We start from the raw sequence: 23,610 nt of genomic DNA on the forward strand, positions 1-23,610 counted from the left end.
CAAAAAAAGATTCCTTTGATTGGTTTTTTTCAAGAAAGACCGGTTCTTGGAAATCAACTTGATAGAAATTGCACAAATCAATGGAAATTGTTTCCTCCAAACTTTCCTGTATACTCTCCAATGCAGATCTTATTTCCCTTCCTATGCATAAAATTGTGGAATTTGGTTAAAGCCACTAATACCTTTCATATAACAGGTGAATGATCGTTACGATATATAATTCTTTGGCGTGAATCTAGAACTTTTAATAAATCAATTGCAAATGAATATTTTGAATGCCTTTTATTCCGGTCGATTGAATCTAAAATTTGAAAAACATTTTAACATTAAAAAAAAATGAAGCTGAAATTGATAAATGATAAAATACTATCATATAAAATAAAATTTGTTTTGAAATTGTCAAATGAATAAAATTTAATTAAAATCAAATAAAATTTTAATGATTTAAGACATTGCATTTATGAGATATTGCGCTTACATGCATGCGAAATTATTGACCGACAGATGGTCAACTGTTTGACAGATCTGTATCTATATTTAAATGTTAAATCTGTGTACCAAAATTTATCTTCCTAGCTCTTTGCATTTTGTACTTGTAGAATTCACTTGTACTCGAACAGCCAATCAGACAGATTTCCTGAATGGATTTCGTTGAAATGTAAGAGAAATCTACGAATTTGGTCTTAAGTCCGTATACCAAATTTCATCCGTGTAGCATAATAAGTGTTTGAGTTATCGTATTCACATACAGACATAATACCAAAAATGTGTTTTTCTGTTTAAGGGAGGTTTGAAGCGTTTCTTTTCAGTTTCTGGTGGAAGGATCCGTAATGTAATGAAAAGTGATTGAAACTGAAGCTGGCGTATTTGAATTACTAGAAATGCTTGACAATAATGTGTGACAAAGTAAACAACTAATTCTCAATACAGCGCTGTGGCCGCCTTATAAGAGACAATAAAAAAACATTTCGAAGACGTAAGTAAAGAATACATTGTACTTAGAGGAAAGGAAAAATTAAGCGTTGAATCACATTTACCTTTGTTGGATATTCTATACCCAGAACTTTCATGGTGTCTTGAAGCATATAGTAAAGTTAATTTAATATTTAGATTTTTAATTAATTTCCCGAAAAGAATCAACATCGAAATTAAGGGAATTGCTCGAAAATTAAAAGAATATTATTCATAGAATATCGGATCTGAATTTGGTAATGAAATAGTACATTTTGAATCCTTCATGTTACAAATTCTCAAAAGAAATGAAGAAATAATAGTACTTGCAGTGAATTCTTATAAGTTGATGCATGATAATATGGTTACAAACAGCTTTTCCGAATGAAATGACCACGTTGAAAATTTATAGATGCCCAATAGCCACAAATACAAACAGTGAACAAAGTTACGCGAAACTTAATGCTGAAAAATTGTTATAGAATTATGATAAATCAAGAATATCTAAACTCTCTGACTATTATGGCCAATGAGCATAATACATCAGAAATAATTGATTTCCAAGATATTTTAACCGAATATGTATGAAATAAATCGAGGTAAGTTACAACATGAGACTCTAATGTAATAATAAAAGATGTAAATATAAAATATGTTTTGTTTCATAATTTTTTAACATAATATTGTTTTGAATTTTAAAAATGCCCAATCCTATAATCGAAGAGTATTTAAACTGCTGCAAAATATGTTGGTATCTTTCCATTATTTTGTTTAAAATAAAATATTTAAATAATTAATTTAATCTATTAAATAATTTTAAATTATTATATTTAATACTAATGAATTTAATAAGCTAATTTTAAAATAAGATAATTATTATTTCATTTAAGTAAGATAGTAAGACTAATTTAATTATTTTAATAATATTTTTACTAAAAAATTAACATAAATATGAAATTGAATAGAAAATATCATTCAGTCCTTAGGTCAAAGAACATTGATTCTGTTTATTCTAGTTCGAAAGGAATATAAATTGGAATATTTTCCCTTAATTGCTCTTGGTTTATAATAAAATTCATTCTAGTTCATAAAAAAAGGTTGGTGATTTACTAATTCAAGTCATTTTTTTTTTTTTAATTGAGTAAGTTTCCTTTTTTAAAACGTAATAGAGAAAAACAAAAATAATTTATTTATCAAGAATAAATTTAAAACTTTTATTCATGTTTAAATCAAAATTTAAATGCTTGGATACTGTAATGTACATCCCATTTAGAAAATCCAAAAAAGTAAAAAGAAATTACTGTCACTTTATCCTTTCAAAATTATAAAAAAAATAGAAAAAAATGAGGATAAATGACAAAAACTTTATTTATTTTATATATGTCACATAAATAAAATAAGCATAAAGATGAATTTAATAGCCTAAATAAGTTTAGTTCACTTTTCTTTATTATCATCAATACAATTTAACTAAAAGGATGCCTTAGAATAAATTAGTGCCTGTGGTCTTGTCAAAGTCCGTCACTGCATTATCTGATAGATGCTTCTAACGCTCCACGCTGCTAGCCAGTAAAAACTTCCATATAGAAGCCACTGCTACGAGTTTGTTGCATGTTAGATAATGTTCCTATTTTTTTTCTGATGAGTTGTAATTTTCAGTTTTTAATGTAAGATCTCATTGACTGGCAAAGAAGATATTTGGCTATTTGGTGTTAAAATGACGATGACATGAGGGATGTCTGTGCTTAGCTGTAGGGAAACTAGTGTTCATTTTTTTGATAATAAAAATACGCTAGTTTTGAGATATTAATTCACTAGGAACTGAACTTTTAGATATAATAGCCATTTTATTACATACTATTCAAAATATATTCTATTTTTATCAGGTTTGTTTATCTTGTCCCAGTACCAGGGCAAAATGCCACTTTTCCAATATCTTTTTAAAATAGCAAAATAATACTGATTATATTAAAATAAAATTTTATCTTACTGCATTAGAATAATAGACCATTCTAATAATATATGCAAAGAAAAACAATTTATCTCAAAAACAGAATTTATTAAAAATGGTCAATTGTTAAATTCTTCAGTATGCCCCGGTCTCATCAACTACTTAAAGAAAGACATGCTTCAATCATTGATACTTACTTAGTGACTTTTTCAATTACAGCTATTGAACCATGAATTTAATCAATTAAAGTATCCGATTTGATCTGCCCAATCTATTTAACATCGATAATAGGAATCCATCGATATTTAAGAAAAATAATTTTCAACATAGAGCTCTTGTTGATGTGCCTTGTAAGAAGAGACCTCTCAAGCAATCTCAACACTACCATACATCCACGTATAACAAATTTTCTAGAAATGATAAAGGTTGTGGTGTCCTGGTGGAATGGTTTCGGAACCGGAAGGCTTCAGGTTCGAGATCCGATTCCACCGAAGAACCGTCGTATAAAATGGGTCTGGTGCACGCTAAATCCGTCGGGGTAAAACGTCCTCCTGCTGGTGTGGTGTGGAAGTTTGGAGAGGGGGTGCAGCTCAGATGTCGTCCTCGTCATCTGATCGGCGTTCAAAATTATGAAATCCATCCCAAAATAGCCGTAGTGTTGCCTTAAAACGGGACGTTAATATATAACTAAACTAAACATCTAGAAATGATAAAGAGATAGTAGATGTTTTTCCGAGCATGACCAGTTATAGTGATGGTTTTTCGTCAAAGCAATAAATCATTGACAGCAGGAAGAAAAAAATGCTTTCACAGTGCTGTTCAAAGAGAAACTGGGAATTTTCGTAATCTTAGTATAATCATAACGTTATAAAACGTTTTCAGCAATATTGTGAAATCCTAGAAATGTCGATTGCTGTTTCAACAATTTTGTTATGTTGAGTTTTTAACAATATGCAAGAAGAACTCAAATTTTTCAAAAGCATTTTCACCATAAAATTCTAGCTTAAAAATATTAATATTAGCTTTATAATTTATTTTATTTAGCTGAAACAATTTTTCAATAAAAGCCAAATATTATATAATATTGTAACATTGTGTTCACAATATTGAAAATTCTGCATTCAAAATCGTTGAGTAATATTGCAAAAACTATACTGCAGATTCTACATTTATCGACGCTTATCAACGTTATAAATTATACATTTAGCAATTCATTATAAAAATTTATTATTCATTTTTGTGTATTTTACTTGAATTGATCAGACAACCTGGACACAGTTTTTGATAAGTTGATTTTGATTCTCTATATTGATTTTAAAATAAAACATTCGATTTTTAATAAAATACTCTAAATCGTCCTTTACCTATTTATTTTAATTAAAATGAATTGATGCTAACGCGTTCGCTGCCACGATTCACACCTGATATTCGGGTCACCTATCTAGTTAGATGACCCTTTCTTTGCTATCTCTTAAATATAGTAAAGAAAGGGCCATCTAATAAGATAGACGGTTTGGTACAATTACATATTGTTTCAAATCTGTAATGTTGCTTCCCAAAGTGGTTAGTTCAATCGTTGGAAAAACCATTTTACTATCAGCTCTGTTGGATGTTGATCGGATGACGAATCAGTGATCTCAGGGTTTGGCGACAAACTTGGAGAGCATTTGGCGACTTGGCGACGAATTTAACGAATTTGGTGAAAAAAATAGATAATACTGTTCCAGAATTTTAGTGATAGAACCAATAAGAACCGAGATATGCTTGATGGTTTCAGAACCTTCTCTGCCCGGCTCCAGCGAACTATAAAAAGATGGCAGTCTCAAGCCGAAGACAGTCGTAATCGTGAAAAAAGTGAAAGGCGGAATAGTTGGATCAGTCCAGCAAAGAGCAAGCGTTGTGTGGAACTCAAGCGATTGCTGAATTGAGCTGAGTGCCGAGTTTCTGGTGTATACTTTAGAAGCAGCGTCAAGTCGTGTGTGGAGTAGCCAGTCGTGTAGTAGTGAGTCGGCAGTTGGATACAGCTAAAACGAGGAGACAATGGAAAATTGCAGGTGTCTGGAGAGACAGTAGAGTGTAACTACGAAGATAATATAAACTAAATATTAATTAATCATCTCCATAATATGCAAAGAAACTTCTTGGTCCGGTTTATCAGGGCGCGAAGAACTATGTCGGCTAACAGACATCTCTCGTTCCATTTTAATTAAAGCAAAATATATTAGGTTCCTAATTTGGGTTATGGTCTCCAATGATTTCAGCAATTACATGGATTATCCAAACTTGGACCGAAAATTTTTCATCAAAAACATTCTGACTAAACAAAGACTTATTTCTCTGGAGCACGCAATCTTTGGTGCTAACTGTGATACATATATCGCAGTTAGTTATCTAACAAAAAATTTTGATTTTATGTTGAATTCCCTTAACTCTATTTTTCAGACAGAATTGGTCTCCAGAGATTTTGCTGTCAGATGGGTGGTCAATAAAAACACTTGTCTACATTTGTTCCTGTAGCCTTTCTTCCATCACTACTTGAAGAATGTTAATATCAGATGTGGCTTGGTAAATAAAAAGAAAATTCAATATTTATAAAGCAAAAAACTTGGTCTGCCTATTGTGCTATTGTCGGTTAAAGCCCACGTGGAAATCAAAAGTAGCTAATTAGCTGAGTTATATGCAGAAAAATTTCACATTCAGGATATTCTCACAATTCCGGCCCACAAGTCATCTTTCAAAATCAAATTAAGATCATTTTTCTTAGACAAATGGAGCAACTATAGTATTACCATGATTCTACTTCTGGGATCCCAGTGAAATTCCATGAAAGAATTCATGGACAAGGAAAATGATTTTTTAAGAACAAATTTTTGATATGTTTTTTGAGTTGGCATGGTTTTTTCCCAGTCCATTCGCTTTGAAATTCTAAACTCCCCTTTGTGAGCTTGCCGATAGGAAGGTGAAGCAGAGCATCCATCATCTTTTGAAACTTGCCAATGCGCACAAGAGGGTTTGGTTCCAAAATTTAATTCTTGAAAGGCAGACTGTCACGAAACTCAACAAAGTGTTCAAAATCAGCAGGAATCTATGTTTTTCACTGGAAGATTTTATAAATCTGGACTAATAAGGATAAGATCACAACACAGATAGAAGATTTAATTAAAAATCATTCCTCTAAGGCTTGAAAATTACTCATCGGCTGTGTATGAAGTGTGCGTGTGTGGGGGTGCGGGTGAGTTATTTCTTTTCAGTTACTAGGAATACGGTTTTGAAATTAAGAAACAGAAAACTTATACCTACATCATAGCTTCTTCGGGGCCATCGTTTCTCGTCATCCTGTAAAAGAAAAGAAAGAATTTAAATTTATACTGAAATGGAAATAATCAGGAGGAGGATGAGATAATGAAACGTGATGATGTGATGTTAGAGTCCCTTATGTTTAGGTTAGAAGAAATTTTAAAAATTTCCTCTACTACTTAGGCTTGCTCTGTAATTCATATCATCTGTGTTCTTTTTCTCTAGGAGTCCTGTGAGGGACAAAATAAAACACACAAACAATTTATTTGTTCAGAAGCACTTAATCTAAAGTCTTAATTTGAAAGCTTAATTAAAGTTATAATTATTTCACTTAGGTTTATTGGTATTGTTATATGCAGTTAGTTACAGCTCCCAAATAGCACACGATAGCACAACTTTAGCGCAAATGCCCACACTCACTCATCCTTTTGAAACAGAATGCGATAAAGGAAAAAATTCGATTCTTCTGAACGGGAATCGAATGTAAGATAGCTATCGCACAGAGTACATATACAAGGAAAATGCCTCTCTTGCTTACTTTGCATCTCTTCTTCCCCAAGTCGCTCGCAAGCCTCATAGGTTCATTACCTACAAGTTTGCCATCTATCTGCATGATAGGAAGCATATCCAAGTACTGTGCCATAACTGCTGAGTCAAGCAATCTGAACCCCGATGTCCAATCAGTTCCCAATTCTATAAATAGTCTTTAAATTAATTCTAATTACTTATTCAACTATGAAAAAAAATACTCATTTTTAACATATCTCTTGTCTAACCTAGTTGATTTGTATTCCTGCGTTTCTTTTGCCTTCAGATCGAAACTGGAACACTTTGGTCTGCGCACGGTGTGTTAACCATTGGATTAGCAAAACTTCAAAACCACATTGTTGATTACGGTAACTGTGCGTTTAGCTCGATAGTCAAATCGTGCATTTCCGTATCTAATTTTGGATTGTCCTTTTAGCTTTTTTCTTTTTTACAATTTTGAGGTTTGAGTAATTGCATGTCGAAGAGGAAATCACTCAACTCGTTAACTATAATTTGTTATTTCGAATAAATCATGGAAGTTAGGTTCAAAATTAATAGCTCTTAAATACAGGGGGGGGGGGGGCAAAAGGTCCATAAAAACTTTAAAAATTTATAAAAGCCAGAAAATTAAGCAGAATAAAAAAAGATTTGAAGGTATAGCATTCATAAGCCACGAGATCTTTTTAAGGTAAGAAAAAAAAATAATTCAAAAAACAGCCGACAAGTGGTGTTTTATCAATAAGACAGGCAAATAAGATAAATAAATAAATGAGAAAGAAAAGACAGGCAAACAACAAAAATAATGTTACAAAACTTTTATTATAGCAATGTGTATTCCACATTTAGATTCTGACGCTAATGTTTTCATTTCAGCTGCAACGCACGCTGCACGTGTTTGCCTTAGACCTGATTGTCCGGACCTTACACGATCCAGTTTCCGCAAATCTCATAACAAGCTTTATGAGACCTGCCACTCTTAAAGGCCCTTTTCCAGTCTTCACATTTTTCTGAAATTGGAATTTACGCATGCAAAAGTCGCTGATTCCTGCCTCATATAAAATGACAGCTTCACCAGCAAAGCTTTATCTTATCCACTCAGCATCTTTGTTCACATACATGATGGCATGCAATGGAGAACTGGTTTCGGATCAAGAGCGTAAGTATTTATAATCGTCTGTCACATTTGCATACATCCAACACAATCGTTCTTATCAGCGCCATCTATCGGCTGATTTCTGATTTTTTTTTCTTATCTTAAAAAAAATTCCGTGGCCTATCAATGCTAAACTTGCAATCTGTTTTTTATTTTGATTATTTTTTCGGGTTTTTTGAATTTTTTAAGTTTTTTCGAATTTTTTGCCCATCCCGTATACGGGAAATAAAAGCTATATTATTATTTCGAAACTATTTAACGTTTTTTCAGTTTATGAAAATTATAATTTAAACATTAGGACAAAGTAAAATAAAGTTAACGATAAAACAACTAAATTTTTGTAGCTTGCTTAAACTAAGTATTTGGGTATTTTCTATTTATAGTAAAGATTGGATCAAGAATTCTTCAAAAGCATTTTTTATATCTTTATGTAATTAATTAATTTCATTTTACTTCCTTAAATTTCCTTTATTTATTTTTCTTTAATTTTCTAACATTAATAGATTTTACTTTAAATAAATAAAGAGTGGTCTAGGAAATTTTATTGAAAGTCAGTGCAAAGAATCAAAATCTGCACATCAAAAATGAATTCGTGTTGATTCATCAGTTCAATCAAAGCTCATAAAAATAAATATTATACTATTATATTATATGGTTAAATACCCAACATACTGCACTCTCAGTACAACATTGATCAATGTTGATATAAATATTATAGATCACATTATATTTTTTACAACTTTGTTCGCTATAAAATTTCCAATATTATTTTCCCATTATTCTACATCATTACAAAATATTCGGCTTTTATACAAAAAAATTATTACGGTTAATTTATTGGAATAGAATCTCAAACTGAAGTTATAGCCATTTATTTTTGGAAGATTTTTATTGTATCAATGCTTTTAAAAATTTCAATGGCTTTAATTATTGTTAATATTGCACAGTATTGTTATACAATAATAGGTATTTGTAATATTATGTAATATTTCTGAAATATTATACAATATTGTGGTGCCACTGTAAACTTCGGAGGGTCCTCTGATCCCTCAAAAGTCATCTGATTTAAATATCAACACGAATTTTGGTCGGTGAGTTGAAGAAATATTAAAATAAGTTGAAAGTATCAAACATTAACTAAAAAAAAACCAAGAGGATCTGTATACAAAGGAAAATTTAATTTTTTTTTTTTTTTTTTCTTGCTCTGACATTTTTCAGGTTTGTTTTGGGAAATATATGTAATATTGAGAACTATGTTGTATAATATTGGGAATTATATCACACTATACTAAGGAGTTTAATATCGAATTTTATAACAAAAATCTTATATTCTATACTACGTCTATAATTTGAAACAATATTATACATTGTATTTACCAAATTTTACATAATTATAGAATGTAGTATATTACTAAAGTGAAAAATGAAAGGGGGAGTTATTAATTTTCTTCTTCATAAATCACTTAAATCAATCTAAACCGCATATTACTATAATTGGTATTATTTATAAGAAAATGCCAAAAGCAGTGGTAGTCGCAAGTATCGATTTGTATCGTGAGTCGATTTTTATATTTATGATTTCTGAGAGAGTGAACGAAGTTGATTTTACTCGTGGCACCATCTATTGATAATATGTAAAACTAAAAGCACTAACTTTTAGTTCTAGATATAAAAATTAATGAAAATGACAAATTTTCAATTTTCTATTTTCAATTTTTTTCTAAAAACTTTTCGGATACTTATTAAGACTTTCTAAAAACTAAAGATGTGATTAAAATAACAGTTAGAAGCATATATTTTATTTAAAAATAACAATAGCTACATTATTGATTATTCCTAAAAACCGTGAATTCCCAAAGGCTATTTAACAACATAAATGACACATGCATAATTAATTATCTAATTTTTTTTAACAGACTACAACAAAGGAAGGCTTTGAAAGACATGATATCTGGATCTCTATCATAAATTATGCAACCTTCGATCATTACTTTTGAATGCTATAATTCTGTTTACACTCATGCAATTGAGAGGGTCGATAATTTAGAAGGTTTTGCAAAATATAATTTTCAGCTTAAAATTGTCTTTGAAAATTCGAATCTTTAAGCACTTTAAGATTCGAATTACTGATATTCTTTACAAGACAGTATTTCACTTTTTACTCTAGAGTGACATTGATTTCAGTCAAAAAACTGTTTTATTAACTTGGCAACACTGATTTCTACAATATTTTTATCTGCTGTTTTGACAGAACGAAAACAAATCAGCGTATCGCAAGTATTGCAGCTCAAAATGTGAAGCTTGCAAGGGAAAAAAAATAATTGTTTTTTACTTGATTTCGCGTGTCATGTGCTGAATCGATCGTCGTATAAATTTCTTCAATAAATTTGTAATCGCTGGATTCTTAAAAGTTAGTAATATTATTTTGATATTGAATATCACGTTGTTATTATTTATTAATAATTGATGCATTCAAAATTTTCTTATATCTAATGTGATTTTTCGGGTTAAAACCTTTCTTAATTTTAGATGTTCAAGGTTTTTTTTTTTAAAGATTTGTATTATGTCCTTGTGTGTCAACATATGGCTTTAATTGAAAATATGTACGTCGTATTATTAATTCCCCGTGAATCATTCCTTTCATACTATTCGCCGGTAGATTTTTTAAAAACGAATTCTTAATAAATGTTTATAAATCAGTCATTCTATATTTCTATTTAGTTTTTCGCAAAAATTCTGTGAAGTTGACTTTTGCTTCCACCCCCCCCCCCCCTCCCGTATTCTTTCTTTCCTTCCTTTTAAAGTTACTTCGCATGTTCTTAATTTTTTTATTTAAAAAATACTATAGAAATTAATCACAAGATAGAATAATTTATTTCGAAATTAGAGTTTTATTTATTTTGGTTATTCATCATTAATTGTAAGTTTTTCATTCATAAATTTTTGTTTGAATTATTTTTATAAAATGGTAATGTTTTTAAATGATAATCATTTTTATTATTTTCACAGCATTGACATTTCATTTTATGATTTTATTTTATTTTTTTCTTGTTTCTCGTTTCCCCCCTCTAAATATTGTAATTATTTGATAATAAACTAGTCTAAAAGTTTATATATAAATGATTTACATACTAACCACACTTTAGGTCAGCATTGTTCTTAATTTTTGTTTACATTCAAGAGTTTTTTTATAAATCTATTACTAAAATTTTATGTAACTTTAGTGATATATTCATAATTTAAAGTTAATCATTCAAAAGCAACTAATTTTGTAAACATTGACACTTTTTTTCCCATCATGGAAAATAGTTTGTCCTCTTTCTTTATTTTCATTATTAATTCACTGTATATTAGCCTCTTTAAACTCTTTCTATGCATTGTTTTTTTTCTTTTATATAGTAGGGCATGTAATGAGAAATGATTCAGATTAGAGCTCATATAGAACACTGAAGTATTCAATTTATTAATGTGAAGTGTATAATATTATTGTAATTATTTATTAAAAAGTTTTTAATTATTTTGCACCGGTATTTGATTTATTTTTAAATTAATTTTTTTAAAATCTGTTTGCTTTCTTTTTTGTCTCAAATTTTAAATGTTTCATGAAATTGTTTTTATGTAATCTCTAGAATAAAAAGTGAAAGGTAAAAATAGTTTTGGAACAAGTATAATTTATAAACTAAGAACAAAGTTATTAAAGAATCTAACTGTACCTGTAAAATGCTTAATATGAATGTTTTTTCTCCTTTATTTCAAATGGCTGATTAGTATAGTACTTTATACTTTCTATAACTGTTAATTTTCATTGTAAGACAGTTTAAAAGTGTAATAGGAGGCTTATAAAACATATCAATGATATTTGCTATCATGTTTAGACAGCATAGATAAAGAGAAAGAAAGTTTTATGAAATAAGAGAGATATTTATCACTATATATAATAAAAAAAATCATATGAAAACTTCCTGCATTAATTATGTTCTATCTAGGTATAAGGATGCTCACTATATCTGTGCTGATGGAAAACTGATATTCACTTTTTCAAAAAGAATTGAGTTTTCACTTTCTGAAATTTCATTTGTGGTTTAGATGCTGCATATAATACTGGGAACTCATTTAATCATGTAAAACAGCTTAATTAATTTATATGCCATTTTAAGATTCAATATGTTATAAAAAAATTCTGCAAGTTGTTGCTATCAAGTCAATATTTTAAAAATAAAATCATTCATTTAGCATCGGAGTAAGTGTACGTGGATCTTACATTTATGTGTTTCAATATCTTTTCATAATCTTACTTGTGTAGTTGTAATTTTTTTTTTTTTTTTCAGTTAAGGAACTCTAGTCATATTGGTATACATGGATATATTAAACTTACTGAACTGTATGTACTTAACTTGTGTAAAAATTTAAAATTTTCTTTTGTTTATTAATTTTAAAAAGGCAAACTCTTGTTTATAAAGATTTGGGACATCACAATCAAATAAACCTGAGTAACAATATTAGTATAAAATTAACTTTAAGAAGTAACTTGTTTATTTTTATTTTAGTATTTTTTCTTTATTTATTTAATTACATAATGATGGAGATAACAAGTGATTTGTGAAGTAATTTCATTATCATTAATCTATCAGGAAGGAAATTCAGATTTTCATTTTTTTAATATTTTATATATGTATTGATTTGCTTTATTATAAAATACAACTTTTGTGTTAATCATCATAATTGCAAGCACTTTATAATCCCCATTTTTAAAAAATGGATATATTAAATTAATAACTTTTAGATAATTAATATTATTGAAGGATAACTGAAGTTTATATTGCAAAGAAAGCTTCCAATGATCATATCATTAATAATTGATACAATATATGATTATATGCGTGTTAAAGTTTTAGGAAAAGTTTGGTGGAATTCAATTATTTTTATTCTCCATCTAAAATTTTATTTGACTGAAAATCTGTTACCAGTGTTTAATAATCTTGCAACTAACCCATACTGACCTAACTGCCAATTCTATACTGGTGGGCTAGTCTTGGACCAGTTTCTGTTTCAAACAGGGGGTAAAAGATGTAAAGTGAGCACTTGGTAATAATTCACTTTACAATCAATATCCCCCATTTGAAATAAAAACTGCCCAAAAATCGGCTCACCGGTATAGAATTTGCATGGTCAGTTTGGACCTGATTAGTAGTGAAAGGATTAAAAGTAAATTCTGTTCAAATGTTCTAGTTGCTTTTTAGTTGTAATAGAATCATAACATAATTATTAAATGAGTTTAAGAGCTGCATAGCTTTTTTCATACTGTCAAATTGAGTTGTCATTTTCTATTGTTCATTTTGAAATATAAATCTATTACTTTTAAATAATTTAAATGAAAATAAAACTTCTTCTTATTTGAATCATTATTTTTTTTAAAACTTTTTTTATTTTTCTGAACATGCGTAATTTATCCTTTTTGTTGTCTTGAAACCATTGAATTCATTCATGAATAGATTTATGTACTCTTCACTGGAAATAGTGTTATTCCTTCTTTGAAGATTCAAATTAAATGCTATGTAATTCTGGCTATCAGGGCCTAATGGATGCCAAAATAGCTATGTTCTTTTGAATGATCTGAGCATTAAGGAAAGGTATAGAAACTCTATGAAAAGAATGAAATAAATTCATGAGAGCTAATGCTTAATGTGGTTTCCAGTAAAATATCTTTATTAGCTATAGACATGGTTTATCAAGTTTCCCACAAAAATGGAGCTCTTTAAAGCACTGATAGAACATTCCCTGCAAAATTTATTAAAGTAGCATAAAATGCCATGACCTTATTAAGCAGTTTCCTTGACCTGTGTAAAATTTGGGCATGGATCCTGAAATTTTAGGATTAAAAAAATCTACACCAAAATAAGTTCATTTTGTCACTACTAACTGTTACATTATTACAATATTTAAGCATTTTTATCTGGCTAACTTTTGCAGTTTCTGTTGAAGTTTGATGGGGGTGATGTAGGCATCAGTAGTAATTAAATAAATTTGATGCAACCTATTAAGAGAGTTAAAGAAATCTGTATTTGAAATTTATTTGTATTTGTGTAAGATTTCATGCAGTGCTTACTACTCCAGATTTTATTATTTTTGAATTCTTTACTGTATAAAATGAGCCATGTTGTAATTTGTCTGTTTCATTCAATTATTCTATTGCATTGTGAACACACATTCTGCTAATTTTTCATATTTTAGAATTTCAGAATCTGTACCTCTTGCTTGATATAAAAAATTTAACCATTGTATTAGATGAATAATCTTGTTGAGAAGTTCTCTTACCCTAATCAATAATCATAGATTTGTTTGATATAACTGATTCTCTGATCTCTAAAAATATGTGGTATACCATCCATCTACTTAAAATTTATGTCAGCATTTTAAAGAAAATAAAGTAGATAGAATAATGTAAACAAATTTGTATAAATTGCTGAATAAAGTTATTAAGCAATTTAGGATGGATCAAAGTTTATTTAAGTCACTGCCTTGTTTTGTTAAGTGATATGACATGAGAAATTTGGAGTTTCTTCTGAAATATCATTCTTTTTCCATGTCAAGAGAAGTCATTAATCTTCTCTTCTCCAAATTTAAAAGGTAAGCTTAGAAATAATAAATTCATTTTATTAAAAAAAAAACCCTTCAAAACTTCATTTAAATTGGGTGATGTTTTGATCGAAAAAGTTCAAGGACAGGTTAAAAATCCTTAATAATTTAAGTTCTTTATATTTGAAAAAGGTACGACTAAAAACCTTGTTTTAGATGAATATATATATTGAATGTTTTTTAAGAGCAAAAATGGTTATTTGAATAATCTTCAGTGTTTTGCATTTAATAAAGACAAATGAAGGTCAGTTGTTGCATTACTAGGGATAATAAAATGTATTACTAGGGATGCATTTTACTAAGTCAATCTGAACACATCTCATATTAACTCATATTTATCACTCAATAGTGCTTTGGCGATATTTCTAGTTGTTGTATAATTATATTTTTAAAAAATATCGAGAATTTGTTTATTGACAACAGTTTTAATGCTTATATAAATATACATTCTTATAAATGCTGGATGAAATAATTTGAATCCTAAGATTTTTTTAAGTATTTTAAGTGAATGCTTAAGATAGTGTTTTTCTTTTAAGATTTCCTGAATCTTTTCAAAAACTTCTTGTCTGAAAATACATGAAACTATTTATCTTGTAATATTATTATTATTATTATTATTATTATTATTTTGTTTAAAGTTTTAATTTCCTTTGAAGCTGTTTTTATACAACCGTGCAAGCTATTTTTTTCAATTAAACTATTTACAGAAAATGTGTTTCCAATTAAGATATGAAATGTAGAACATTTATTATTATTATTATTTTTTTTTTTTTTGCTATAAATAATATTGTTGTGAATAACTTTATCAGAGAATATATATATGTGTGTGTGTGTGTAATAATTTCAATTTTTCTGCTTTCTAAAAGTAATTATTTTCTAATCATTCAAAATCGGGTTCCACTTTAACTTCTGAGTTGTGTAGGCTCTTATTTTCCCACAATGGCACTCCATGTGCTGAAAACTAAAAATCTGTTATCTGCAAAATTCCATTTTAAAAGTATTGAAGTTCAAAATACTTTTTTTTCCTTCTGTCTTCTACTTTCTCTTTTGGATAGCATCTTCTGTTTTTACCAAAAAATCTTGATAATGGAGAAAAATTTAAATCTTGTCATGACAGCATGCAGAAAAAGATATGAAACATTTCCATGCCTGCTTCACCTTAAAACTCTTACCTACATGTAATGACCTTTACATATATACATATAAGTGTGTGTTTATTTTTAAAATAAGTGTACAGAGTTCTATGTTCCAGCAGAGCTCTGTACTCCAGCATTGGAACGAAAATTCTGATGTTTGTGAGAAATAAGTACATAATGTTTCAGAGTCGCAACACTTTTAAAATTCACTCGTTGAAGAGTTCTATGTATATATATATATATATATATATATATATATATATATTGTTCAATAAATGTTGCCATGTATCATGAATTTGCATGCTAATTTTATGTTGATGTTTATATAGTTCCATTATGAATTCAGCTCCTCATCATTATTTGAATGTATAAACACTGTCAACAATGACTTGTAACTTCAAAATTCAGTGGAATGTAAGAGGCTGAATTAAAATCTAACATAATTGATCGCAATAAGACAAGTTAAAAGTGGGGGGGGGGGGAGAAAGAAAAAACGTTTGTTGATATGATATTAATTCAAATTAAATATATTTATATCCGAAGTTCTGCTTGTTGAATAAATATTCTTAGTTTAATGTAGGGATGTAAATTGAATTATTTGGTTTTGTAGCATTATTTGGTTTTGTAGCCTGTTTTAAATGTTATATATTAAAAATTGCCAGAATCCCTGATCATTGTAAATTTTCATTGGCTCTTTTCCTCATATGTTTGTGAAGGCCTTAAATGTATATACAATTGTATGCATTTTCTTCTTCTTTTTTTCTTTTTAGTTGACATAAGAATGGAAAACAGTGAAACGTTTCATTATATTTCAAATTTTCATCATGCCTATATTTCTGATGATGATAGTCCTATGGATAATGATTCCTACCATTGCAGTGTTTTGAAATCAAATCGCTCTATATTAGTTCTATCTGGAAAATTTGAAGGAATACCTGATAACCTTGCTATAAATGTTATAACATGGCTGGTAAGACTCTGTTTCAACTGCATTAATTTCACAATATATGTTACTGGCAATGTGTGAAGTTTATATATATGTTTGAATGTTTTAGGCAAATCATAAAATATGAGAATTATTATATACTTTCCCTTGGCATTTTATATAATACCTATGCTCTATAGAATGACAAATGCTATTTTGGTGAAGTATGGAAAAATGATCATGATAATGCTACTTTTAAACAGTTTATTAATTTTGAAACAAAGAATATATAAAATATCATTTTCCTTATCGTTATTAGCACGACTTCAGAAAGTATGAATTTTTTAGGACACTTTTTGTATGCATGTGCATCACTGATTTTTTTAAAAACATACACAACAAGTATGAGAGAGTGAAATCTCTAAGTATGTCACCTTCTTGTTGGTTTAATCTAACATCGACTATAATTTTATCCATGTTTTTTTTAAATGGGCTCTTTTTCTTATATTGGAGATGTATTTCCTGCTTTGTTGGTTTATCATTTGACGTTCTATAGAATGCATAGGAAATGTTGAAGTATTAATTATTTCATACATTGCCAGTCAGTTTTTGGCAATCTACAAAATGCCTATACAGAATGCCAGATTTTTTCAAACTTTTTTGGCAACATATATACAAATTCATAAGAGAGACATCTACAATATCTTTTAAACATTTAATTTTTCTTTTGAAGTAGATTTTTTTCTAAAGGAGGGGCAGTAAAATTGGGTTCTTTTTATAACTAATGCTATCAGCATTTATGATCAAACACACATTTATTGTTCATTTTATAAAATTATAGATGAATTAAATTTGCTATCATTTAAATTTATAAATTTTTAAATAAATTAAAAATTTAAATTCAGTTTTATTTTAAGTATTTGATATTTTTTAATGCATTCATCACTATTTTTTTCTTCTCTCTGTTATATAATATTATTGCTTCTCTTTGAATTACTGTGGAATATTGCTTAACCAGCATAATTCATTCTCAAATTTTACTCTTTATGTGAAAAACACTTGTTTAGCAAAAAAGATCTTCACGTAAGAATTCTTGTAAAATAGAAAATACTTTCCATTCTGACAAAAAATACTTAAACAAATTTATGGTTATGTGATTTATTATGCTTTTTTTTATATATATAAGTAAATAGTTTTACGGCATTTATTTTTGGTTACGCTTCAAAAAACAGCGAAAATGAAACATAGTATTGTGTCTTATTTTGTGAAATGAATTTGTACTGTACATAGGTATTGCCTTATTAAGGTGGTGCTTCTCAAGGTATGATGCAATAATTTCCTATATTTTCAGCATCCCTATTATTTCTTTGGAAGATTGTTGCTCTGTTGAATCTATTATCTCTTCCTCTCAGGACCAGATCTCCTATACAGCTTTTTGATGGGATACACAATGCAACTCCATTGAGTTCTTTGGTAGCTCTGGCTGCATACCTTTAGCAACTCACTGATTTCAATGCTATTTTCCTCTTGCCACATAGTGTTGACCAAAGACACAATCTCATTGTTTAAGGCTTTACTGGACTTGCTTAAACTTCTCGGAGTCTTGCTATCTGATAAAACTTCTTTCATGCAGATATAAGGGTTCTGTTTAAACAAATTCTCAATGCAAGGCAACATAACCCAGTCTAGCATGTGACATTACAGTGTCTCCTCTCTGCTCATTCTGTGAAACATCACTTGTTAAGCAAGTTATTTTGTTTTACTAATTATGCATATTACTTGTTAAACCTGGTTTGACTGTATTTCTATTTTGTTAGGTTAGTCTTCAAAAAGTTATTTCATTAATTGCTAAAAGGGAGCCCAATAATTTTAGGAAAATTGCTATTTATTGTTCAATTTTTAAAGACGAGGGCTAAGAAAATTTTAACCTTATCAGATACTAAAAAATTTTATCACTTACTAGAAAACCTTATCAAATACTTAACTGTTAAGATGCTTAAATATGCATTTCCACTAATTCATGTATGTTATTATCTTGTATACAATGCTTATTTTTTACATTCTTATCTGGGAATCAAAAGTTAAACTCTCTTCCAAGCAGTCACCAATATTATTATACATCCCCCCCCCCAAAAAAAGTAACTTGTTTGAATGTGTGATAGAATATGTTTAAAATCTTTCTGGTAAAGTATTGCCAAAGAACTTCACTTTTCAGGGAAAATGATGCACTATCAAATGAATCCATCACTAAGATTTCTTTTCTAAATTTTTGTTTAATAAAAAATATATTGCACAGATTTTGGCTTTCTATTTCCTATAGCAATGATTCTTTAGAGATATACATAATTAACTATTGATAGACTTTATAAGTTAAGAGATATTTGGATAGGGAGTAATTCTTGTAATTCAATTCTCAAACAATGGAACTAAAATGATTTTTAAAATTTGTTGCACATTTCTTCAGTTTTATGTATGAAATTTACACAAAATTAAAATTAGAAATTTCAAATAACTGTATTTGAGTAAAAGTTAGGAATATTTAAAAACACAAATTATTGTTTAATATGTTTGTAGTTACAATTTTAAGTTTGTTTAAACCAGCAATTCTTTTTCAAAACACTGCCTTGCTGGTATTTTTGTTGCTAAATAAGTCAAGTTAAATACTCTAGTTTAATACTTTGATAATTGTAATTCAAATATAGTAAAATATGAAACAAAATTATTTATTTATATATGAATAGAATAAAATATTTAGCAATATCTTTAATTAATACTTTGTTTTTCACAAAATGTTTTTATTATATTTTCTTGCTCTTTTGACAGTACACTCTCAAATAAAATTTCATTCTTTTAATTTATGTGCTTATTTTGTAAAACATTAGAAAAAAAATATTCAAATATAGCATTGTTCCCGAATTAATTATTCCTCAATAATTAATTTTTTGTACAACTTTTGAAATTGAGTTTTGTACTACAAATTGCCTACTATTAAAATAATCAATCGAAAGTGCATGAAACATTTGTTTGTTCTTAATTACCAATTAGTCTTATCATACCTATCTACATATTTTAGTATTTTTTTGTTGTTGTTAATTAACTCCAGTTTTAAATATGTCTTTTATGAAACAAATAATATTTTAAAATTGAAATCTGACACAGTTTTGTTTTTGTAGCTGCTTCTGATAATTTTCACCTTCTTGAGAAAAAGAGCTTGGGATTATGGCAGAATAGCATTAGTTCAAAAAAATGACCAAAGGTAGGTATTGGATCTAAATACTTGAAACGAATTTTTTCTCTGTGAATGTGAGCATTATTGTTCATTATCATGAAGTATATAGTTAAAATTGTTACAAACTATATGAGAAAAACATGTTTGTATATTTGTATAATACATTTATAACTAGTTAGCTTTTTTATGTCTTCTTAGTAAAGCATTTACTTCTGATTGACGGATCTTGTAAATTCCTTGAATTTCATATAATTTTTTTAAGCATTTTTGAAGTTGCATGACTGTTCTAAACTTGTCATTCAGTTCTTTTACTGCCATAAAAATGTTTAATATAATTAATTCACTTTAAGACTTGCAAAAATTGTTATTTTTACTTTCATTGTGGTAAGTTACGTTTCTGTGGTTCCATTATAGCTAGGAGATTTCATTTTTAGTATCGAAAGAATGATTACATTGTGATGCAAAAGTTTAGACAATGAACAAATTCACAAAGATTTCAAATTACATTCAATCAATTTTCCTAACACAACTTCATTGTAAAGTACTTCATATGCAGTATGATAATAATAAAAGTTGACTTTAGTGTATAGCAAATTATAAAGGAATTAAAAACAAAACTAACATTCAGAAGTTTAGACAAAGGTGAAATTAAATTAGAAAAAGGAAGATTTAAAAACCTTATTGCACATCCATTTTGATTAGTTCATAAATGCGAGTTCCCATTAATAAACTAAACCTTGCATGATTTGAGGCTGTATTTCGCACCTTATAACTGCAATACACCTCTTGAATTCATTTACAGAAGAATATTGCCTAACAGTATTGTAAAGCTTGTGGCATGTGATGCCCCAAAGATTCTCAACTGAGTTGAGATCTGTGATACATATTGATCAATCAAGAACTTTTATATTCTGTGATTTAAATTAAACTTTTGTGTTGCTTGCTCTTTGAATTAAAACATTTTCTTATTGAAATTTCCAAGATGGGCCTCATTGAAGCTCAGCAAATAACAATAGGTTGCCCTTTAATCTCTTAGCATAACATTAAGATGTTTGCTGATCAATATAAAAACACTTATCCATTGTAGCAAAGGGCTGTCCAAATCATCACTGAGCCATCATTTTGTCTGCAATTAAAAAGACTCTGAGATTCCTTTTTTAAGTCATGACATTGCGATGCCCAATGATCTAAACTATCCAGATTCCACTTATTTTTTTATCGCTGAATATCACTGATTGCTCTTTTGGTCCATATAGCATATGATTTCAAGCACTTTCTTTGTAACTTATGACGAGGCTTCAATGCTGGTTTCATTTTAAAATGAACCATTGTTCCTACATCCAAATCGTAAATCGTAATATCTTAAAAAGGTTTGAATATTTTGAGTCTTTTTGTAATTATGCTGTTACTATTCTAAATTTTAAGGCTGAGTGGCGGCAGTGTCTTAATCTATTGCATCGTACTGTATAATAGTAATTTAAATAAAGCAATTTAAGTATTAATTTTATATGTTTGTGAAATTAAATTGAATTTAAATAACATTGTTGATGATTGAAAAACAATCTCAATCACAGATTTGCAGGCTTTTATGTGAAGAATTTAAGTACAGTTTAAACAGGTCCTGCTTTGTATTAAAAAATGTAATCTTAACTTTAAATAATTTCAGTTGTGTTTATACTTGGAATTATACAAAATTAAAATAGTATTTGTAATCATTATATTAACTAAATAATGATTATTTTGTCAAAAAATTAATTAAAATTTTATAATTGCATTTGAAGAACATGACTTAATTGGTTTCAAATTATCATTCTCCTGTCGTAATAACAACATCAACATCAAATCGTAATCTTTCAATCCTAGCGTAATTTAACATCAAAATTGAATTTCCCAACACACGGTTAGAGAGCTGCTAAAAGAGATGAGCCATGTAGCAAATTAGTACTAGGAATTTATTATTTTTTTTATTCTAAAAAATTAATGTGAAGTTGTTTATATAGTTATTTTTGTTAATTGCACAATGTATATTTTAAACATTATAATTAATTCATATCATTGGCTAAAATTTAATTTTGAATATATTTACAGTTCTATTGAATTTCCTCTGGTTTACAAAACTTTAATATTTGATAGAATTATAGATTTTTAAAAAATAATATATCTGTAGTTTATCAGAATCTAGATCTTTTCTTAATATGTAATTTTGAATTTTAATTTTTTGTGCTTGAATCAGAAATAATAAACTTGTGCTAAAAATTATCTGCTTTAATTTTAAATACATGTTTAATCTGGATAGTTAATGAAACATTTTACAACCTGTTTAAAGTTTGCATTATGTTATAAATATCTTAATTACTTGTTATTAACCTTTAAAAACTGATGTAATAAATATTTTTGTTAGATGGACTCAGTTATTTTATGGGGATGGCACTGCTTCATCACATCGAGTAAATAGTGAAGAAGGGTCTATAGATTCAGTTGAAATTGCTTTACACATGGATAAGGTGAATATATGTCATTTAGTCTTTTCTGCACCATTATTTTTTTTAAATTTTGATTATTAACAGTTCAATTTCATATGATAGGGCATATGTTCATGGCTGAGAGCAATTTTTGTATTAAAGTAAGTTTTCCCCTTGGTCATATTTCTTTAAGTAATTTCTTTCTACCATCTATTAGAATTTCGATTCTAGATTTTTGTATTTTTAAAATTTTTTTTTCAGGGATGATCAAATATTGAAAAGGAACGGTACAGATGCAATTCAATATTTATCATTTCAGAGGCATATTATTGTATTTTTGGCTATCATCTGCATAATATGCTTAACTATAGTGCTACCAGTGAATTATCAAGGCGATTTAGGTAATGTAATATAGTGTAACTTTGTTCTTTCTTTTATACTATATCCTTCTAATTTCTTTGTTATATATATATATAATATGGTATCAGCGATTGTTTTAAAAACACTGATCACTTATCGTTTTTGAAATTTTTTTCCCATTATTATTTTAAGAAAACATAGAGATATTTGTGTGTGTGTGCGTGCGTGCGTGCTTAAAATAAGCCATAATTCTCAAGATTTTTTGTTATGTAATAAGACTTTCTCAAAATCATTGTCATTTTCTAACACATATCACTGGTGAGTTTAGTATCTGAAATCACTGTAAAAAAAAGGTTACAGAAATTGGTGCATTAAATAAATTTATATTATATTAATGCAATATCTGAATTTCTTGAAGAAAAAATATTGTTGTAAAAAATTTTTAAGATTTTGAGCTGCTCATTTTTTGTGTTAGAAATTTATTATTTAGTTGTTTTTATACAGACCAAGGAAGTCAAATATCATATCAGAAGCTGAAAAAAGAAAGCATAGCTATATAATTGAAGAGTTAGATTACTCATTTTGTTTGTAAAGGGTACTAATATTAAAGTTTGAAAACCTGATTGTTTCAGTATGTATCATAACCATTGTCTTAGTGGCTGTCCGAAAATTCCTTTTTCAATTAGCATATGTAATTATTATTAACATTTATCTGTATATTTATTTATCATAATGAATATTTTGTCATATTCATTACTTATGTGAGTGAGGAGAAATGACACAGTAAATTGCTCTTAATGATTTTACTAGTGAAGAGCAAACTGAATTTATTACAGAATATTTGCGGTGGTGTAAATTTACACGTGTATGAAATAACGTAAAAGATAGTGGTATTTGAATTTGTTTAACGTTTTTGTCTTATAATTGTACTAAAAAAGTAAGAAAATAAATTTTGCTAGGAAAATCTTCTAGAGAAATTGAG

At 28.2% G+C, this 23,610-nt stretch overlaps 1 protein-coding gene across 1 annotated transcript in view; it reads left to right on the forward strand.

Annotated features, from left to right (window-relative positions):
* Window positions 1-10,139: 10,139 nt before the first annotated feature.
* Window positions 10,140-23,610, forward strand: part of LOC129958338 (calcium permeable stress-gated cation channel 1-like) — a 53,522-nt gene continuing 40,051 nt past the window's right edge. The window contains exons 1-6 of the mRNA XM_056070755.1: window positions 10,140-10,290; window positions 16,423-16,622; window positions 19,751-19,833; window positions 22,208-22,310; window positions 22,392-22,429; window positions 22,530-22,669. Coding sequence (XP_055926730.1) covers window positions 16,434-16,622; window positions 19,751-19,833; window positions 22,208-22,310; window positions 22,392-22,429; window positions 22,530-22,669 — 553 coding nt within the window. The 5' untranslated portion in view covers window positions 10,140-10,290; window positions 16,423-16,433. The remainder of the gene's footprint in view (window positions 10,291-16,422; window positions 16,623-19,750; window positions 19,834-22,207; window positions 22,311-22,391; window positions 22,430-22,529; window positions 22,670-23,610) is intronic.

Source organism: Argiope bruennichi, chromosome X1 (assembly GCF_947563725.1).
Source record: "Argiope bruennichi chromosome X1, qqArgBrue1.1, whole genome shotgun sequence".
NCBI lineage: Eukaryota > Metazoa > Arthropoda > Arachnida > Araneae > Araneidae > Argiope > Argiope bruennichi.